The sequence below is a fragment of the Cherax quadricarinatus genome, chromosome 2 (assembly GCF_038502225.1).
Source record: "Cherax quadricarinatus isolate ZL_2023a chromosome 2, ASM3850222v1, whole genome shotgun sequence".
Classification (NCBI taxonomy): Eukaryota; Metazoa; Arthropoda; class Malacostraca; order Decapoda; family Parastacidae; genus Cherax; species Cherax quadricarinatus.
In genome coordinates this window covers 80,624,959-80,641,120 of record NC_091293.1, presented here as the reverse complement: position 1 = coordinate 80,641,120, position 16,162 = coordinate 80,624,959, and the positions used below count along the sequence as shown (strand labels likewise).

The window sequence follows — 16,162 nt, the reverse complement described above, 5'->3', positions numbered from 1 at the left end:
GTCACCCTGCCTCGGTGGGAGATGGCCGACTTTTTGAAAAAAAAAATAAATAAATAAAGGTAGAGTATTTGTAATATCAGTCGGAGGTGCACTATATTTGATAAACAGTACACTAAGAATCTTACTTTACTTGCAATATTCACTTGAAACAGCAGTGATGTATGTTAGGTAAAAGGACACAAGTGCAACTAAAGTGACATTTTATTGTGGCAACATTTGTGTCCTTTTACCTAACATATTGTCAGTAATTCCACCAACATTAATACAGGAGTGAAGTAATCTGATCTACTTCACATTTTATTAAAATTTCCACATTTTAATAGTATGAGTTAGTTTAGCTAGTGCAACTTATAAAACTCTAAGGCACAGTATACATGAGTATGTGCAAAATGAAGGTATCATGACAATTATTCATTTATGATAACATACATACACAGGATTAGACCAATGCTCATGGAGTGTCACCTACCACTTGTTTACGGGATTTAGAAATTTTTTATTTCTTTGTATAAGATTTTTACATCATCTGTAACCAAGTTAATAGCTTTTGTTCCTCGTGGCATACCAGGTATAGGCAGCCCCCCACTTGTGCAGCAGGTTAGGTTCCTGGTTACTGCTGTAAATCAAAAATCATTGTAAAGTGAAAGATAGCCTTTTTTTCACTTTCAAATGCATATAAAATCCTATAACATCTTTACACTATTATATATTTAGCAAAATATCTAGGCCTACATATACATATACAGTACACATTACTTTTTTTTTATTAACACATCAGCTGTTTCCTACCGAGGCAGGGTGACCTAAGAAAGAAGAAACACTTTTATCTTCATTCATTCTACACTGTCTTGCCAGAGGCATGCTTACATTAGTTAAAAAAAAAAAAACTAACATAACACCCCTCCTTCAAAGTGCAGGCACTGTACTTCCCACCTCCAACACTCAAGTTTGGCTAACCAGTTTCCCTGAATCCCTTTCATAATGTTACTATGTTCACACTCCAACAGCAATCAAGTCATAAAAACCATTCATCTCCACTCACTCCTATCTAACATGTTCACACATGCTTGCTGGAAGTCCAAGCCCCATGCACACAAAAACCTCCTTCACCCCCTCCCTCCAACCTTTCCTAGGATGACCCCTACCCCGCCTTCCTTCCACTACAGCTCTATATGCCCTCCAAGTCATTCTATTTTATTCCAACCTCTCTAAATGTCCAAACCACCTCAACAACCCTTTCTTTGCCCTCTGGATAATACAGTGGACCCCCGCCTTACGATATTAATCCATTCCTGAGAGCTCATTGTAAGCCGAAATTATCGTAAGGCGAATTATTTTTCCCCATAAGAAATAATGGAAATCAAATTAATCCGAGCAAGACACCCCAAAGTATGAAAAAAAAAAAATTTACCACATGAAATATTAATTTTAATGCACACAAACTGAAGAAGACATGCACAATTACTACTCTACTAAGAATAGAATACATGACACTTACCTTTATTGAAGATCTGATGATGATTGATGGGATGGGAGGGGAGTGTGTGGAAGTTTTTGTTTAGAAGGGGAATCCCCTTCCATCAGGACTTGAGGTAGCAAGTCCTTTTCTGGGGTTACTTTCCTTCTTCTTTTAATGCCACTAGGACCAGCTTGAGAGTCACTGGACCTCTGTTGGACAACAAATCTGTCCATAGAGGTCTGTACCTCCCGTTCCTTTAAGATTTGCCTAAAACGGGCCACAATGTTGTCATTGTAATAGTCACCAGCACAGCTTGCAATAGCTGTGTTAGGGTGCTTTTCATCCATAAAGGTTTGCAGCTCAACCCACTTTGCACACATTTCCTTAATCTTTGAAGTAGGCACAATGGATTCCACAACTGGCATAGGCTTCTCAGGGTTAGCCCCAAACCCTTCAAAATCTTTCTTAATTTCCATACTAATTCTCACCCATTTTACCACAGGGTTGGCACTAGAAGTTTTCTTGGGGCCCAAGGTGACTTATTTTGCAGTTACAAGCACAAAAAACACTGGGATAAGGTGAAATGTACCGAATGTATGCGTGGATGCGACTGCACTGGCTGGCTTGTAAACACTGGCACTGAGGCCACACGTGGGATGTGTCCCGGATGAATCGCGTGAGGCTAGTTTTTTTTAGCGTGAGGCGAGGCAAAATTTTTGTGTTCAAATGTATCGTATGGCGGATTTAACGTAACGCGATGTCATCGTAAGGCAGGGGTCCACTGTAATTTTAGAAACCCCGCATCTCCTCTTGATCTCCAAGCTACAGATTTTATTTTTTTCAACAAGTCGGCCATCTCCCGCCGAGGCAGGGTGACCCAAAAAAAAAAAGAAAATCCCCAAAAAGAAAATACTTTCATCATTCAACACTTTCACCTCACTCACACATAATCACTGTTTTTGCAGAGGTGCCAAGAATACAATAGTTTAGAAGTATATACATATAAAAATACACAATATATCCCTCCAAACTGCCAATATCCCAAACCCCTCCTTTAGAGCGCAGGCATTGTGCCTGCGCTCTAAAGGAGCGGGTTATATAAAATAACCGGTTATATAAAATAACCGGTTTCCCTGAATCCCTCCACTAAATATTACCCTGCTCACACTCCAACAGCTCGTCAGGTCCCAAATACAATTCGTCTCCATTCACCCCTATCTAACACGCTCACGCATGCTTGCTGAAAGTCAAACCCCTTGCCTACAACACCTCCTTTACCCCCTCCCTCCAACCTTTTCGAGGACAACCCCTACCCCGCCTTCCTTCCCCCACAGATTTATACAGATACTCTGCATTATATTCACACTGTCCTCAGACACGACATTTCCACTGCCTCCAGCCTTCTCCTTGCTGAAACATTCACCACCCATGCTTCACATCCATATAAGAGCATTGGTACCACTATACTCTCATATATTTCCCTCTTTGCTTCCATGGATAACATTCTTTGTCTCCACAGACTTCCGAGTGCTCCACTCGCCTTTTTCCCCTATTCAATTCCATGATTCATCCCGTCTTTCACAGACCCATCTGCTGACAATTCCAGTCCCAAATATCTGAATACAATCACTTCCTCCATACTCCCTCCCTCCAACCTGGTATCTAATCTTTCATTACCTAAATTTTTTTATATCATCACCTCGCTTTTTCTAGTGTTCACTTTTAATTTCCTTCTTTTACATACCCTTCCAAATTTGTTCACCAACCTCTGCAACTTCTCTTCAGAACTCCCAGAAGCACAGTGTCATCAGCAGAAAGTAACTGACAACTCCCACTTTGTGTCAGATTATTTATCTCTTAATCCTACACCTCTTGCCAATGCCTAAGCATTCACTTCTTTTACAACTGCATTTATAAATATATTGAACAACCATGGTGACACCACGCATCCCTGTCAAAGGCCTACTTTTACTGGGAAGTAATCTTTCTGTCTCCTACATAACCTAACCTGAGCCTCACTATCCTTGTAAAAATTCTTAACTGCTTTAAGTAACCTACCACCTATTCCATTCATTTGCAACATCATATTTTTTTTATCCTATATTTTGTAGTTTCAGTTAACTTTTCACTAGAAACTCTACTGAAGACATTTAAAATTTAAATCAATGCATTTGTCCATCTGTTTCATTCCTGGGTAATTTGGCTACACTGTAGTAACTTGATAGATTTGATATACAGTGTGAGCCTTTTAAGGTGTGACTGCTGCTACTACTGATGTCACAATGAGTGAGAGGTGACCCTTTAGAGTTAGCAGAGTTATTCAGACATAAATGTGCATCCCACTGTTCAGTTGGCAGTTCATTTGGCTCTCACACAGTGTTCATGATTGGGTCCCTGGTATGGATGGAAACATTGGGCATGTTTCCTTATACCTGCTGCCACTATTCACCTAGCAGTAAGTGGTTAACCTGGGTGTTAGTCAACTATTACGAGTTGCATCTTGCGGAGTGGTATTATGCCTTAGATAGGGCTGAACTTTGAAATAAGCTGAGACAGGATAACAAATCTTAGCCTGTAAAATTGGTTTGTGTAAATAACCAAAAAGAAAGTCAGGAAGCATTTACAATTAAAAAAAAAATTATATGTAACTTGTAACTACAACAAGATTCCCTAGAATTTTCTGCATCCAATTCATACATTACTGAAGATTGATCAGTTTCAAGTTCTCTTATCAGCACTATTATTACCATCTACATTTCTACCTTTATTCTACTTCCTTATGAACATTCTAATCAAGTTAATCTGTACAAAATAATAATACTTAGCCATTATTGTTATTAGACCTATTTTTTTGTTGACACACTGGCCATCTTGCACTAAGGAAGGGCAACCCAAAAGGAAATGCATTTACCATCATTCATTCAATAGTTTCCATGCCAGAAGTGAACATGAAAATCTGCATGATCATTCAAAGTGAAATATCATCCCCCCCTCCCTCCCTCCCTCAGAATGTACACACTGAACTTCCCACCTCCAGAGCTCAAGTTTGGCTAACCAGCCTCCCTGAATCCCTTCATAAATGTTAAAGTGCTCACACTCCAAAGCATATCAAGCCATACAAACCACTTGTCTCCACTTACTCCAATCTAACACGAACACACTCATGACCACCTTTAAACCTTCCTGAGGTAACCCCTACCTCTGCTTCATTTTGCCCTAGATTTATACACCATCTTAGGTTTTTTTTCTGCTTCATCCTCCCCAGCTCTTTGAATTGTATCCTTCCTAACTTTCTAACTATATTGTCAAATTAATTTCTATGCTCTTAATTCTCTGCATAATATTCACACGAAACACTGCTCTCAAACATAACATCTCCACTGCCTTTAGCTTCCTTGCTGTAATGTTAAAAGTCCATGCCTGAAACCCATATAAAGATGTTGCTACAGGTCAGCCATCACTGATCTGGCAAGCACCAATCCAGTTCCATCACTAATCCGGCACTAATTTCAGCTAGCGTAATTTCAAATTTTCTGGGTCACCTCACCAACCTGCTGCTACTTGCTGCATAAACACTGTATCACTTGCAAACACAGGCAGGCAAGCCATTTCAATTTGTTTTTCAGACTTTATGGTTTTTATAGTTGCATTCTCGGTTTTTTGGTCTCATTTGATAGAGTGGACAATACATTACAGAAACAGAGAGGATTTTGATTGGTTTCAGGATGGAAAGTACATATGTGTACCTTGAAATTAAGTTCAAAGTAGCAGAAATGTTTGATTTTTGCTGATGTTCAAGAGTAAACAAATCACATCAAGTGTCCAATACTTGTCCAATTGGCCGGTTTAATACATGGTCACGAATGGGTGACATTATTTATTCAATTATTACAATAATGCAGTGGTCTGCATAACAGTAAGTCTTCTATTTTTTGTGAGAATAAAAATTCAGAATGGAAAGCAGCATAATATGAGAGGCCTGGAAACATGACATTATTTTAGTGCCAGGAATGTCTGCACTGTTTATTGTGGACACTATTTTGAAATTGGCATCTCTTGAAATTTGTGCGAAATTGGCCAAATTACTGATTTTTTATCACATTATTGGGTGGTTGAAATAGCTAAATGAGTGTTTTCTTGTACTCGGTCAACAGAATAGATGGAATACTAGCAAAACAGCTATGAGTGTAGTCAACTGGAACAATGGAATTGGCCAAAAATAGGCTGTAAAGTGAGTGAAATCACTAATGCATCAATATCGCCGAAACTGCTAACTTTGCGAGAGAATAATTCCAAGAGTTTTCCAGTAAATTTTGTACTTTTTGTTTTGTTACCTTTAGAAAGATTCTCTATCATTTCATAAGATAATTTTTTTTTTTAAATTCTTTGACACTGGGAGCAAGTTTGTCAGCAGGAGTCACGACACTGAAAGGATTAACCAACTTGTACTGATTTATGGGGTATTTTAAAGTTAGCATGAGGTGGTTCGCTGTTGGCTTAAGTGTTTACTGACCCAACCCCTCTGTAATCTAGAAAAAATCACTAATCCGGCACCCTACAGGTCCTGATGATGCCAGATTAGTGATGGTCAACCTGTACCCCTATACTCAGATATACAGTATTTCCCTCTTTATTGCCTCCATAGATAAACTGTCTTTCCAGAGATACCTAAAGAAACCCTCTACATTTTTCCTTATCTCTTTTACAGTTCATTTTGTCTTCAATAAATCCATCTGCTGACATGCTCACTTTCAAATCTTCTTTCAACAATCCAGCTGTATCCCACAGAGACAGAGTGACCCAAAAAGAAAAATGAAAGTTTCTCTTTTTAAATTTAGTAATATATACAGGAGAAGGGGTTACTAGCCCCTTGCTCCCGGCATTTTAGTCTCCTCTTATGATACACATAGCTTAAGGAGGAAGAATTCTGTTCCACTTCCCCATGGCCATCTCCCACTGAGGAAGGGTGACCCAAAAAGCTAACACTTTTACCATGATTCACACTATCACTGTCTTGCCAGAGGCGCACAGATACGACAGTTTCAATGTTCCACTAAACAGCAAATATCCCAAATCCCCTCTAGAGTGCAAGCACTGTACTTCCCACCTCCAAGACTCAAGTCAAGCTAACTGGTTTCCCTGAATCCCTTAACAAAATGTTACCTTGCTCACACTCCAACAGCTTACCAGTCCCAAGAAACATTTCTCTCTCACTACTACCTAACATGCTCACACATGCCTGCTGGATGTCCAAGCCCCTTGCACACACAACCTCCTTTACCCCCTCCCTCCATCCTTTCCTAGGACAACCCCTACCCCTCCTTCACTCCACTATAGATTTACACACCCTGCAAGTCATCCTATTTTGCTCCACCCCCTCTAAATGACCAAACCACCTCTTTTCTATATTTTCTTTTTAACACGTCACCCATCTCCCACCAAGGCAGGGTGACCCAAAAAAGAAACACTTTCACCATCATTCAACACTTTCACCATCATTCACACATAATCACTGTCTTTGCAGAGGTGCCCAGATATGACAGTTTAGATGCAACTTCAAACAGCAAAAATCCCAAACCAAATACCTCTTTTAAAGCACAGGCACTGTACTTTCCACCTCCAGGACAAGTCTGGCTAACTGGTTTCCCCGAATCCCTTCACAAAATATTACCCTGCTCACACTCCAATAGCTCGTCAGGTCCCAAAAACCATTCATCTCCATTCACTCCTATCTAACATGTTCACACATGCCTGCTGCATGCCCAGGCCCCTTGCACACAAAACCTCTTTCACCCCCTTCCATTCATCCTTTCCTAGGACAACCCCTATCCCCTCCTCCCCTCAACTACAGATTTATACATCCTCTAAGTCATTATATTTTGCTCCATCCTCTCTAAACGACCAAACCACCTCAATAACCCCTCTTCAGCCCTGTGAATACTTTTTGTAACTCCACACTTCCTCTTAATTTCCACACTATAAATTCTCTGCATGATATTTACACCACACATTGCCCTTAGACAGGACATCTCCACTGCCTCCAGCCTCCTCCTCGCTGCAGCATTTACAACCCAAGCTTCACACCCATAAAATAGTGCTAGTACCACTGTACTCTCGTGCATTCCCTTCTTTACCTCCATGGACAATTTTTTTTTTTTTTTTTTTTTTTTTGTCTCCACACATACCTGAAAACACCACTCACCTTTTTACCTTCATCAGTTTTATGGTTAACCTCGTCCTTCATAAACCCATCCGCTGAAAAGTTAACTCCCAAATATCTGAAAACATTCACTTCTTCTATACTCCCCCCCACCAATTTTTCCTTACCTAACTCGTTTCATATCCTCATCACCTTAGTCTTATCTATGTTCACTTTCAACTTTCTACCTTTATACACCCTCCAAAACTCACCTACTAAACTTTGCAACTTCTCTTTAGAATCCCCCAAAAGCACAATATCATCAGCAAAAAGTAACTGTGTCAACTCCCATTTTGTATTCGATTCCCCATAATTTAACCCCACTCCTCTCCCCAACACCCTAGCATTTACTTCTTTTACAATCCCATTTATAAATATGCTAAACCCTGGTGACATTACGCATCCCTGTCTAAGGCACACTTTCACTGGGAAGTAATCTCCCACTCTCCTACACCCTAACCTGAGCCTATCCTCATAAAAACTCTTTACAGCATTTATTAACTTACTACCTATTCCATACATTTGCAACATCTGTCATAATGTTCCCCTATCCACCCTATCATATGCCTTTTCTAAACCTATAAATGCATTGCATTTATCATTAACATCCTTACCTTTATCTAAAAAATTTTCACTTTCATGCTTCAATGTAAATACTTAATCTACATATCCCCTACCCATTCTAAAGCCTCCTTGTTCATCTGCAATCCTACTCTCTGTCTTACCTCTAATTCTTTTGATGATAACCCTACCATACACTTTACCTGGTATACTCAGTAAGCTTATACCCTTATAACTTTTTACAATCTCTTTTGTCCTGCTTTCCCTTATATAAAGGAATTATACATGCTCTCTGCCAATCTCTAGGTACCTTCCCCTCTTAAAACATTTACTGAACAAAAGTACCAACCACTCCAAAGCTATATCCCTCCCTGCTTTTAACATTTCCATCATGATCCCATCAGTTCCAGCTCCTTTACCCCCTTTCATTCTACCTAATGACTCACAAACCTCCCCCCACACTCACATCCTGCTCTGCTTCACTCCTAATAGATGTTATACCTCTCTGGCCAATGCATAAAATCACTGCCACCCTCTCTTCATCAACATATAACAATTCCTCAAAATATTCCTGCCATCTTCCCAATACCTCCAACTTCCCATCTACTAACTCTTCTACTGTGTTTCTAACTGTCAAATCTATTTTTCCCTAGGCTTTATTAACCTATTCATCTCACTCCAAAACTTTTTCTTATTTTTTTTTTTTTATCACACTGGCCGATTCCCACCAAGGCAGGGTGGCCCGAAAAAGAAAAACTTTCACCATCATTCACTCCATCACTGTCTTCCCAGAAGGGTGCTTTACACTACAGTTTTTAAACTGCAACATTAACACCCCTCCTTCAGAGTGCAGGCACTGTACTTCCCATCTCCAGGACTCAAGTCCGGCCTGCCGGTTTCCCTGAACCCCTTCATAAATGTTACTTTGCTCACACTCCAACAGCACGTCAAGTATTAAAAACCATTTGTCTCCATTCACTCCTATCTAACACGCTCACGCATACCTGCTGGAAGTCCAAGCCCCTCGCACACAAAACCTCCTTTACCCCCTCTCTCCAACCTTTCCTAGGCTGACCCCTACCCCGCCTTCCTTCCACTACAGACTGATACACTCTTGAAGTCATTCTGTTTCGCTCCATTCTCTCTACATGTCCGAACCACCTCAACAACCCTTCCTCAGCCCTCTGGACAACAGTTTTGGTAATCCCGCACCTCCTCCTAACTTCCAAACTACGAATTCTCTGCATTATATTCACACCACACATTGCCCTCAGACATGACATCTCCACTGCCTCCAGCCTTCTCCTCGCTGCAACATTCATCACCCATGCTTCACACCCCCCATATAAGAGTGTTGGTAAAACTATACTCTCATACATTTCCCTCTTTGCCTCCAAGGACAAAGTTCTTTGTCTCCACAGACTCCTAAGTGCACCACTCACTCTTTTCCCCTCATCAATTCTATGATTCACCTCATCTTTCATAGACCCATCCGCTGACACGTCCACTCCCAAATATCTGAATACATTCACCTCCTCCATACTCTCTCCCTCCAATCTGATATTCAATCTTTCATCACCTAATCTTTTTGTTATCCTCATAACCTTACTCTTTCCTGTATTCACCTTTAATTTTCTTCTTTTGCACACCCTACCAAATTCATCCACCAATCTCTGCAACTTCTCTTCAGAATCTCCCAAGAGCACAGTGTCATCAGCAAAGAGCAGCTGTGACAACTCCCACTTTGTGTGTGATTCTTTATCTTTTAACTCCACGCCTCTTGCCAAGACCCTCGCATTTACTTCTCTTACAACCCCATCTATAAATATATTAAACAACCACGGTGACATCACACATCCTTGTCTAAGGCCTACTTTTACTGGGAAATAATTTCCCTCTTTCCTACATACTCTAACTTGAGCCTCACTATCCTCGTAAAAACTCTTCACTGCTTTCAGTAACCTACCTCCTGCACCATACACTTGCAACATCTGCCACATTGCCCCCCTATCCACCCTGTCATACGCCTTTTCCAAATCCATAAATGCCACAAAGACCTCTTTAGCCTTATCTAAATACTGTTCACTTATATGTTTCACTGTAAACACCTGGTCCACACACCCCCTACCTTTCCTAAAGCCTCCTTGTTCATCTGCTATCCTATTCTCCGTCTTACTCTTAATTCTTTCAATAATAACTCTACCATACACTTTACCAGGTATACTCAGCAGACTTATCCCCTATAATTTTTGCACTCTCTTTTATCCCCTTTGCCTTTATACAAAGGAACTATGCATGCTCTCTGCCAATCCCTAGGTACCTTACCCTCTTCCATACATTTATTAAATAATTGCACCAACCACTCCAAAACTATATCCCCACCTGCTTTTAACATTTCTATCTTTATCCCATCAATCCCGGCTGCCTTACCCCGTTTCATTTTACCTACTGCCTCACGAACTTCCCCCACACTCACAACTGGCTCTTCCTCACTCCTACAAGATGTTATTCCTCCTTGTCCTATACACGAAATCACAGTTTCCCTATCTTCATCAACATTTAACAATTCCTCAAAATATTCCCTCCATCTTCCCAATACCTCTAACTCTCCATTTAATAACTCTCCTCTCCTATTTTTAACTGACAAATCCATTTGTTTTCTAGGCTTTCTTAACTTGTTAATCTCACTCCAAAACTTTTTCTTATTCTCAGCCAAATTTGTTGACAGTGCCTCACCCACTATCATTTGCTCTTCTTTCTATATGCACTTGTTTAATTTCCTTCTTTTACAAACTCCCAAATTCATTCATCAACTTTGGCAACTTCTCTTCAGAATCTTAAAAAAAAAAAAAAAAAAAAGGTCATCAGAAATAAGCAACTGTGACAAATTCCACACAGTATTAGATTCAATATATTTTACTCTCATGTCTTTTCACCAACACTCTGGTATTTACTTTTACCTCATATACATTTATGTTAAGCAACCCTAATGACATTACTCATTCATACCTAAGGCCTGTTTTTACTGGAAAATAATTCCTCCCCTTTTCTACATACCAAAGCCTCACCTTCAAATATCTGAACTCCCAAATATCTGAACACATTCACTTCTTCCATACTCCCTCCCTCCAATATACATCAAATTTTTCCTTACCTAACTCGTTTGATACCCTCATCACCTTATTCTTATCTACGTTCACTTTCAACTTTCTTCCTTTATATGCCCTCCCAAACTCGTCCACCAATCTTTGCAAATTCTCTTTGGAATCTCCCAAAAGTGCAGTATCATCAGCAAAAATTAAGTGTGTCATCTCCCATTTTGTATTTAATTCCTCATAATTTAATCCCAGCCTCTCTCCAACACCCTAGCATTTACTTCTTTTACAACCCTATCTATAAATATGTTAGACAACCATGGTGACATCACACATCCCAGTCTAAGGCCTACTTTTACTGGAAAGTACTCTCTTTTTTTACTCACCTCAAATGATTTTTAGGATCATTTGAGGCAAGTAAAAATATTACCATTGGTTTTATGATAAAGAGGTGAATTAACCTACTGATACTACCCGTAGTCTATCCAATTCCACTGCCTGGTTTACCTTAGCCTACCTCTGCTAAGCTTCAATGAATTTTTACGCTTATTTATTTATTATTTTAAGCAATATAATTTACACGATTCATTACTGGGTCATATATACAAGAGGTTAGATTACTGTCTAGTATTGAAACTCTTCCCTAGGCTTAGGCTCAGACCTATGAGCAATGTAATCTTCTGCCTACAAGATGTTGGGTAAATTTTCTAGACTTATTTTTGGATAAAACATAGTCTTCTATGCCATAAAATACGGTATTTTCTTTTTGTAAATGGTGATCATGGTTTTTTGGTAGAGTACCTGTACAGTACAGTACTGTGTAGACATGGGTCCCATCCCCAAGTTGTCCCATTTTATAGATGAAAATGTAGCAATATAACAAAATCCGTAACACTTCTGGTCCCAAGCATTTCGGAAAAAAGATTCTTAACTGTATTAACAAAATATACCAACATTATGAATTTGCTAACATCACTAATTTTGAGCTATCTGAGCAACTTGCTATTATCAATTCAAATTTGTGATACATTCATTGTCATATGACTTATATTATGAACACAATACTGTATATTGTAATGAAAAGTAAATCCAAGTCCAATAGTAGCAGATCAAACCATATCTGAAACTGATTCCAAGTCAGAAGCTAGAGGTTACAGGAAATCCTCACGAAGGGAAAATCTTTCAGCTATTAGGCTGAAAATGGGTTCGTAGGTTAAGTAAGGCACTCAGCCCACTCAAATCTCTTCAGCATGGTTACAAGAGCCAGTATGGGAGCCAAAAACTGGCAATGCGGATGTACACCAGCATAGCTGAAGATAAAACAGAAAACATACACAGAGAAAATGTCTCAAGGTTTATGTTTATACTTAGCTGTCCCTGCAAGACGACTTGCCTGAGAGATGCTCAAAACTGAATTCATATAACTGAGTATAACACTTATAATATGAAGAATAAAAAACATGCAAGGCATGGGTATGTGCAGATATTTTGAAGGTAGATCCATCCCATGGATAAGAAAAAGAGGTTACAGACAAGAATATAAAAAAAGATAAATTATATATCATAATTATCTCAGTTTAAATACTGAAGTTAGTTTACTTCGGGAAATGGTGTTTATTTACCCCTCTCCCAAACAGACGAGAATCCCTGAGCAGGGTAGGTTCTTAGGCCTACTCTGAGTCTTTCCAAAGCACAGGAAATTGTTAACATTGCTGCAAGCCAACTGGGCAACTTGTCATCCAAAAGAAAACATTCAGATGGCCCTAACTGTTTCCTAAGTGAAATGCAGAGTCAAAATGTAAAACAGTGTAGTTCTAGACCTGGGATAGTGCATTTTCCAATCATTCACAACTGCTTGTAAGCAGGAATAATGACTGTTTGGACTTGCTTTTGAAGATTCATAAACTATCAAAGATACAGCAAAAGTCGCAAGTTTATAGGTCTTGGAATAGACCATGTTAAAACATACTAAAAGCATATTGGAATCCCTTCAATATTTCAATGAATGAATACTAACAGGTTAATTAATATTCATATGTGAATATATTTGTAGAAACTATGTATAATCCCGATCTTAGAATCAATTAATACAAAACCTATGACTGTAGTGTATTAGCATCTACAAAGCTTGTGGAGCATATTAAGAGTTTAATAAGAGCTCCTAGGAAATATACACCAGCAATGCCTGATCTTAAAATGTGTGCATGTTACTTACACATCTTAAAAACTGGTCTAAAACTATTTACATTACAGGAAATTATGACATATTTACAAAACTTGTAAAAACTGATACTGTACAATGTTCCTGAAACATGAAAAGGCAACAACAAATACTGAAATGCAATCGATGTTACAGCCACAGTAACCTGTACATCACTGGCTATATAACTGTGGACGAGCCCTTCAATCTTGAAATGGCTCAGCCTTAAAAAGGCGGGACGGCTGGGCCCAGTCGTGGGCTGTTGTTGTTGGGTGGTGGCTACCTGTCCTGGAGTCGTTTGATGATCCCTTCCGCCTGGTAGTTAGATGGGCGAGGTAGTGATGCTGCAGATGAAGGGATTAATGTCTCTGTGCCCCATAAGTGCTGCTCTGTGTTGCTAAGAGCTGTTCCATTATCAATCACAGTGAACTGGATGCTGCTGATATCACCAGTTTCTTGATTCAACTCCCCTTCACTAACTGCAGCCACCTGCTCGGGAAAATCCACAAACATGCCACATGAACGCATGACGAATTAACCCTTATATGATAGTGAAATATAAGAAGAAATCATGTTTACTGGAGTGTAAGACTCACAAATGTGTACATCAGAATCACATAGCATACAATACCAACAGCTTTTAATTTAATTTCAATATTTCATACAAATTTTTGTTTCAAGTGCCAGTGATTACATATCCGAATAATTGTCAATGAAACATTGATGATGAGAAACAGATTTACTAAAAACTAAACTAAAAATAAAATACCTTGGCATTTGCCCCTGCTTTCAGTAACTGCTGTTTCTCCCACTCTCGTTCATGATCACTGTTGTCGCTTCCACCCTCTGATGTACATATTAAAAGAAATTAAAACAACATAAAAAAATGCATCAACACAACTAAACATGTCATTTGGTCCAAAGTTAAGAGGCAGGACTAAAAGCTGAAGCTCTACCCCCTCTGCAAACTCAAATATGTAATGGTATACAGGTACTAATTACATTAACAAAGATACATTAACACAGATACAAAATCAGGGATACAGAAACTATAATCAAAGGACTAGGGAGATATGATGCCCTGTCTCAACCTGTTTCAATATCCCAACCAAGGGGCTATTTCCAATGGTTGTTTAATCCTTAACAGCATACAGCATACCGGTACACTGGATCAGGATGTGTCTGATATACTACTACACATAATTTTTAAAGTATTTTTTTTTTTATTATCACACTGGCCGACTCCCACCAAGGCAGGGTGGCCCGAAAAAGAAAATTTTTTAAAGTAATGTATTTAAATTGCCCATGCATCCCTATTTTAGAGCTTAGCTTCACTGTTTGGGTCACCTACTACCTCCTCATGCCTGCAAAAAAATCTAGGACCAGGCAGGCTCACACAGTGCATCAAGGATAACACTGCCTTACGAGCACATGTAAACAATGCAACTAGGACCTATCCTGCCACATCACCAAGTTCCCTGCCAGCAAAGAAGGGATGTAGAACTGGCAGTAAAATGCCTTGCTCAAAATTTATTACAATTTCATGGTACTAAGTGTGGAATTCACCCACAGTCAGTTAAGCAGGTGCTTGAATTCAACCCTAGCAAATGCAAGGTCATGAAGAACAGGGAAGGGGACAGAAGACTGAACATGGTGTACAGTCTTAGGGAAGAGGGGTTGCAGACCTCACTTGAAGAAAGACCTAGGGGTGAGCATAGTGTCAAGCAATTCACCAAAGGCTCACATCAACCAAATAACCTCAGGACCAAATGCTCATTTAACAAATCTAAGAGTGGTCTTTCAAGTTTTTTTTTTTTTTTTTAACAAGTCAGCCGTCTCCCACCGAGGCAGGGTGACCCAAAAAGAAAGAAAATCCCCCAAAAGAAAATACTTTCATCATCATTCAACATTTTCACCTCATTCTTACATAATCACTGTTTTTGCAGAGGTGCCCATATACAACAGTTTAGAAGCATATATAAAGATATATAACATATCAATCCAAACTGTCAATGTCCCAAACCCCTCCTTTAAAGTGCAGGCATTGTACTTCCCATTTCCAGGACTCAAGTCCGGCTATATAAAAATAACTGGTTTCCCTGAAACCATTCACAAAATATTACCCTGCTCACACTCCAACAGCTTGTCAGGTCCCAAAAACCATTCGTCTCCATTCACTCCTATCTAACACGCTCACAAACGCTTGCTGGATGTCCAAGCCCCTTGCCCACAAAACCTCCTTTATCCCCTCCCTCCAACCTTTTGGAGGACGACCCCTAACCCACCTTCCTTCCCCTACAAATTTATACACTCTCCATGTCATTCTACTTCGATCAATTCTCTCTAAATGACCAAACCACCTCAACAACCCCCTCTTCAGCCCTCTTGACTAATACTTTTATTAACTCCACACCTTCTCCTAATTTCCACACTCCGAATTTTCTGCATAATATTTACACCACACACTGCCCTTAGGACATCTCCGCTGCCTCCAACCACCTCCTCGTTGCAGCATTTACAACCCAAACTTCACACCCATATAAGAGAGTTGGTACCACTATACTTTCATACATTCCCTTCTCTGCCTCCATAGATAAAGTTTTTTGTCTCCACATATACCTCAAAGCACCACTCACCTTTTTTCCTTC

At 39.5% G+C, this 16,162-nt stretch overlaps 1 protein-coding gene across 1 annotated transcript in view; it reads right to left on the bottom strand.

Moving 5' to 3' along the window:
- LOC128688410 (PAX3- and PAX7-binding protein 1) overlaps nt 1-16,162 on the bottom strand; it is a 198,569-nt gene that overhangs the window by 110,131 nt on the left and 72,276 nt on the right. Inside the window, exons 6-7 of the mRNA XM_053776269.2 lie at nt 14,284-14,360; nt 13,798-14,003 (exon numbers count right to left, since the gene is read on the bottom strand). Coding sequence (XP_053632244.1) covers nt 13,798-14,003; nt 14,284-14,360 — 283 coding nt within the window. The remainder of the gene's footprint in view (nt 1-13,797; nt 14,004-14,283; nt 14,361-16,162) is intronic.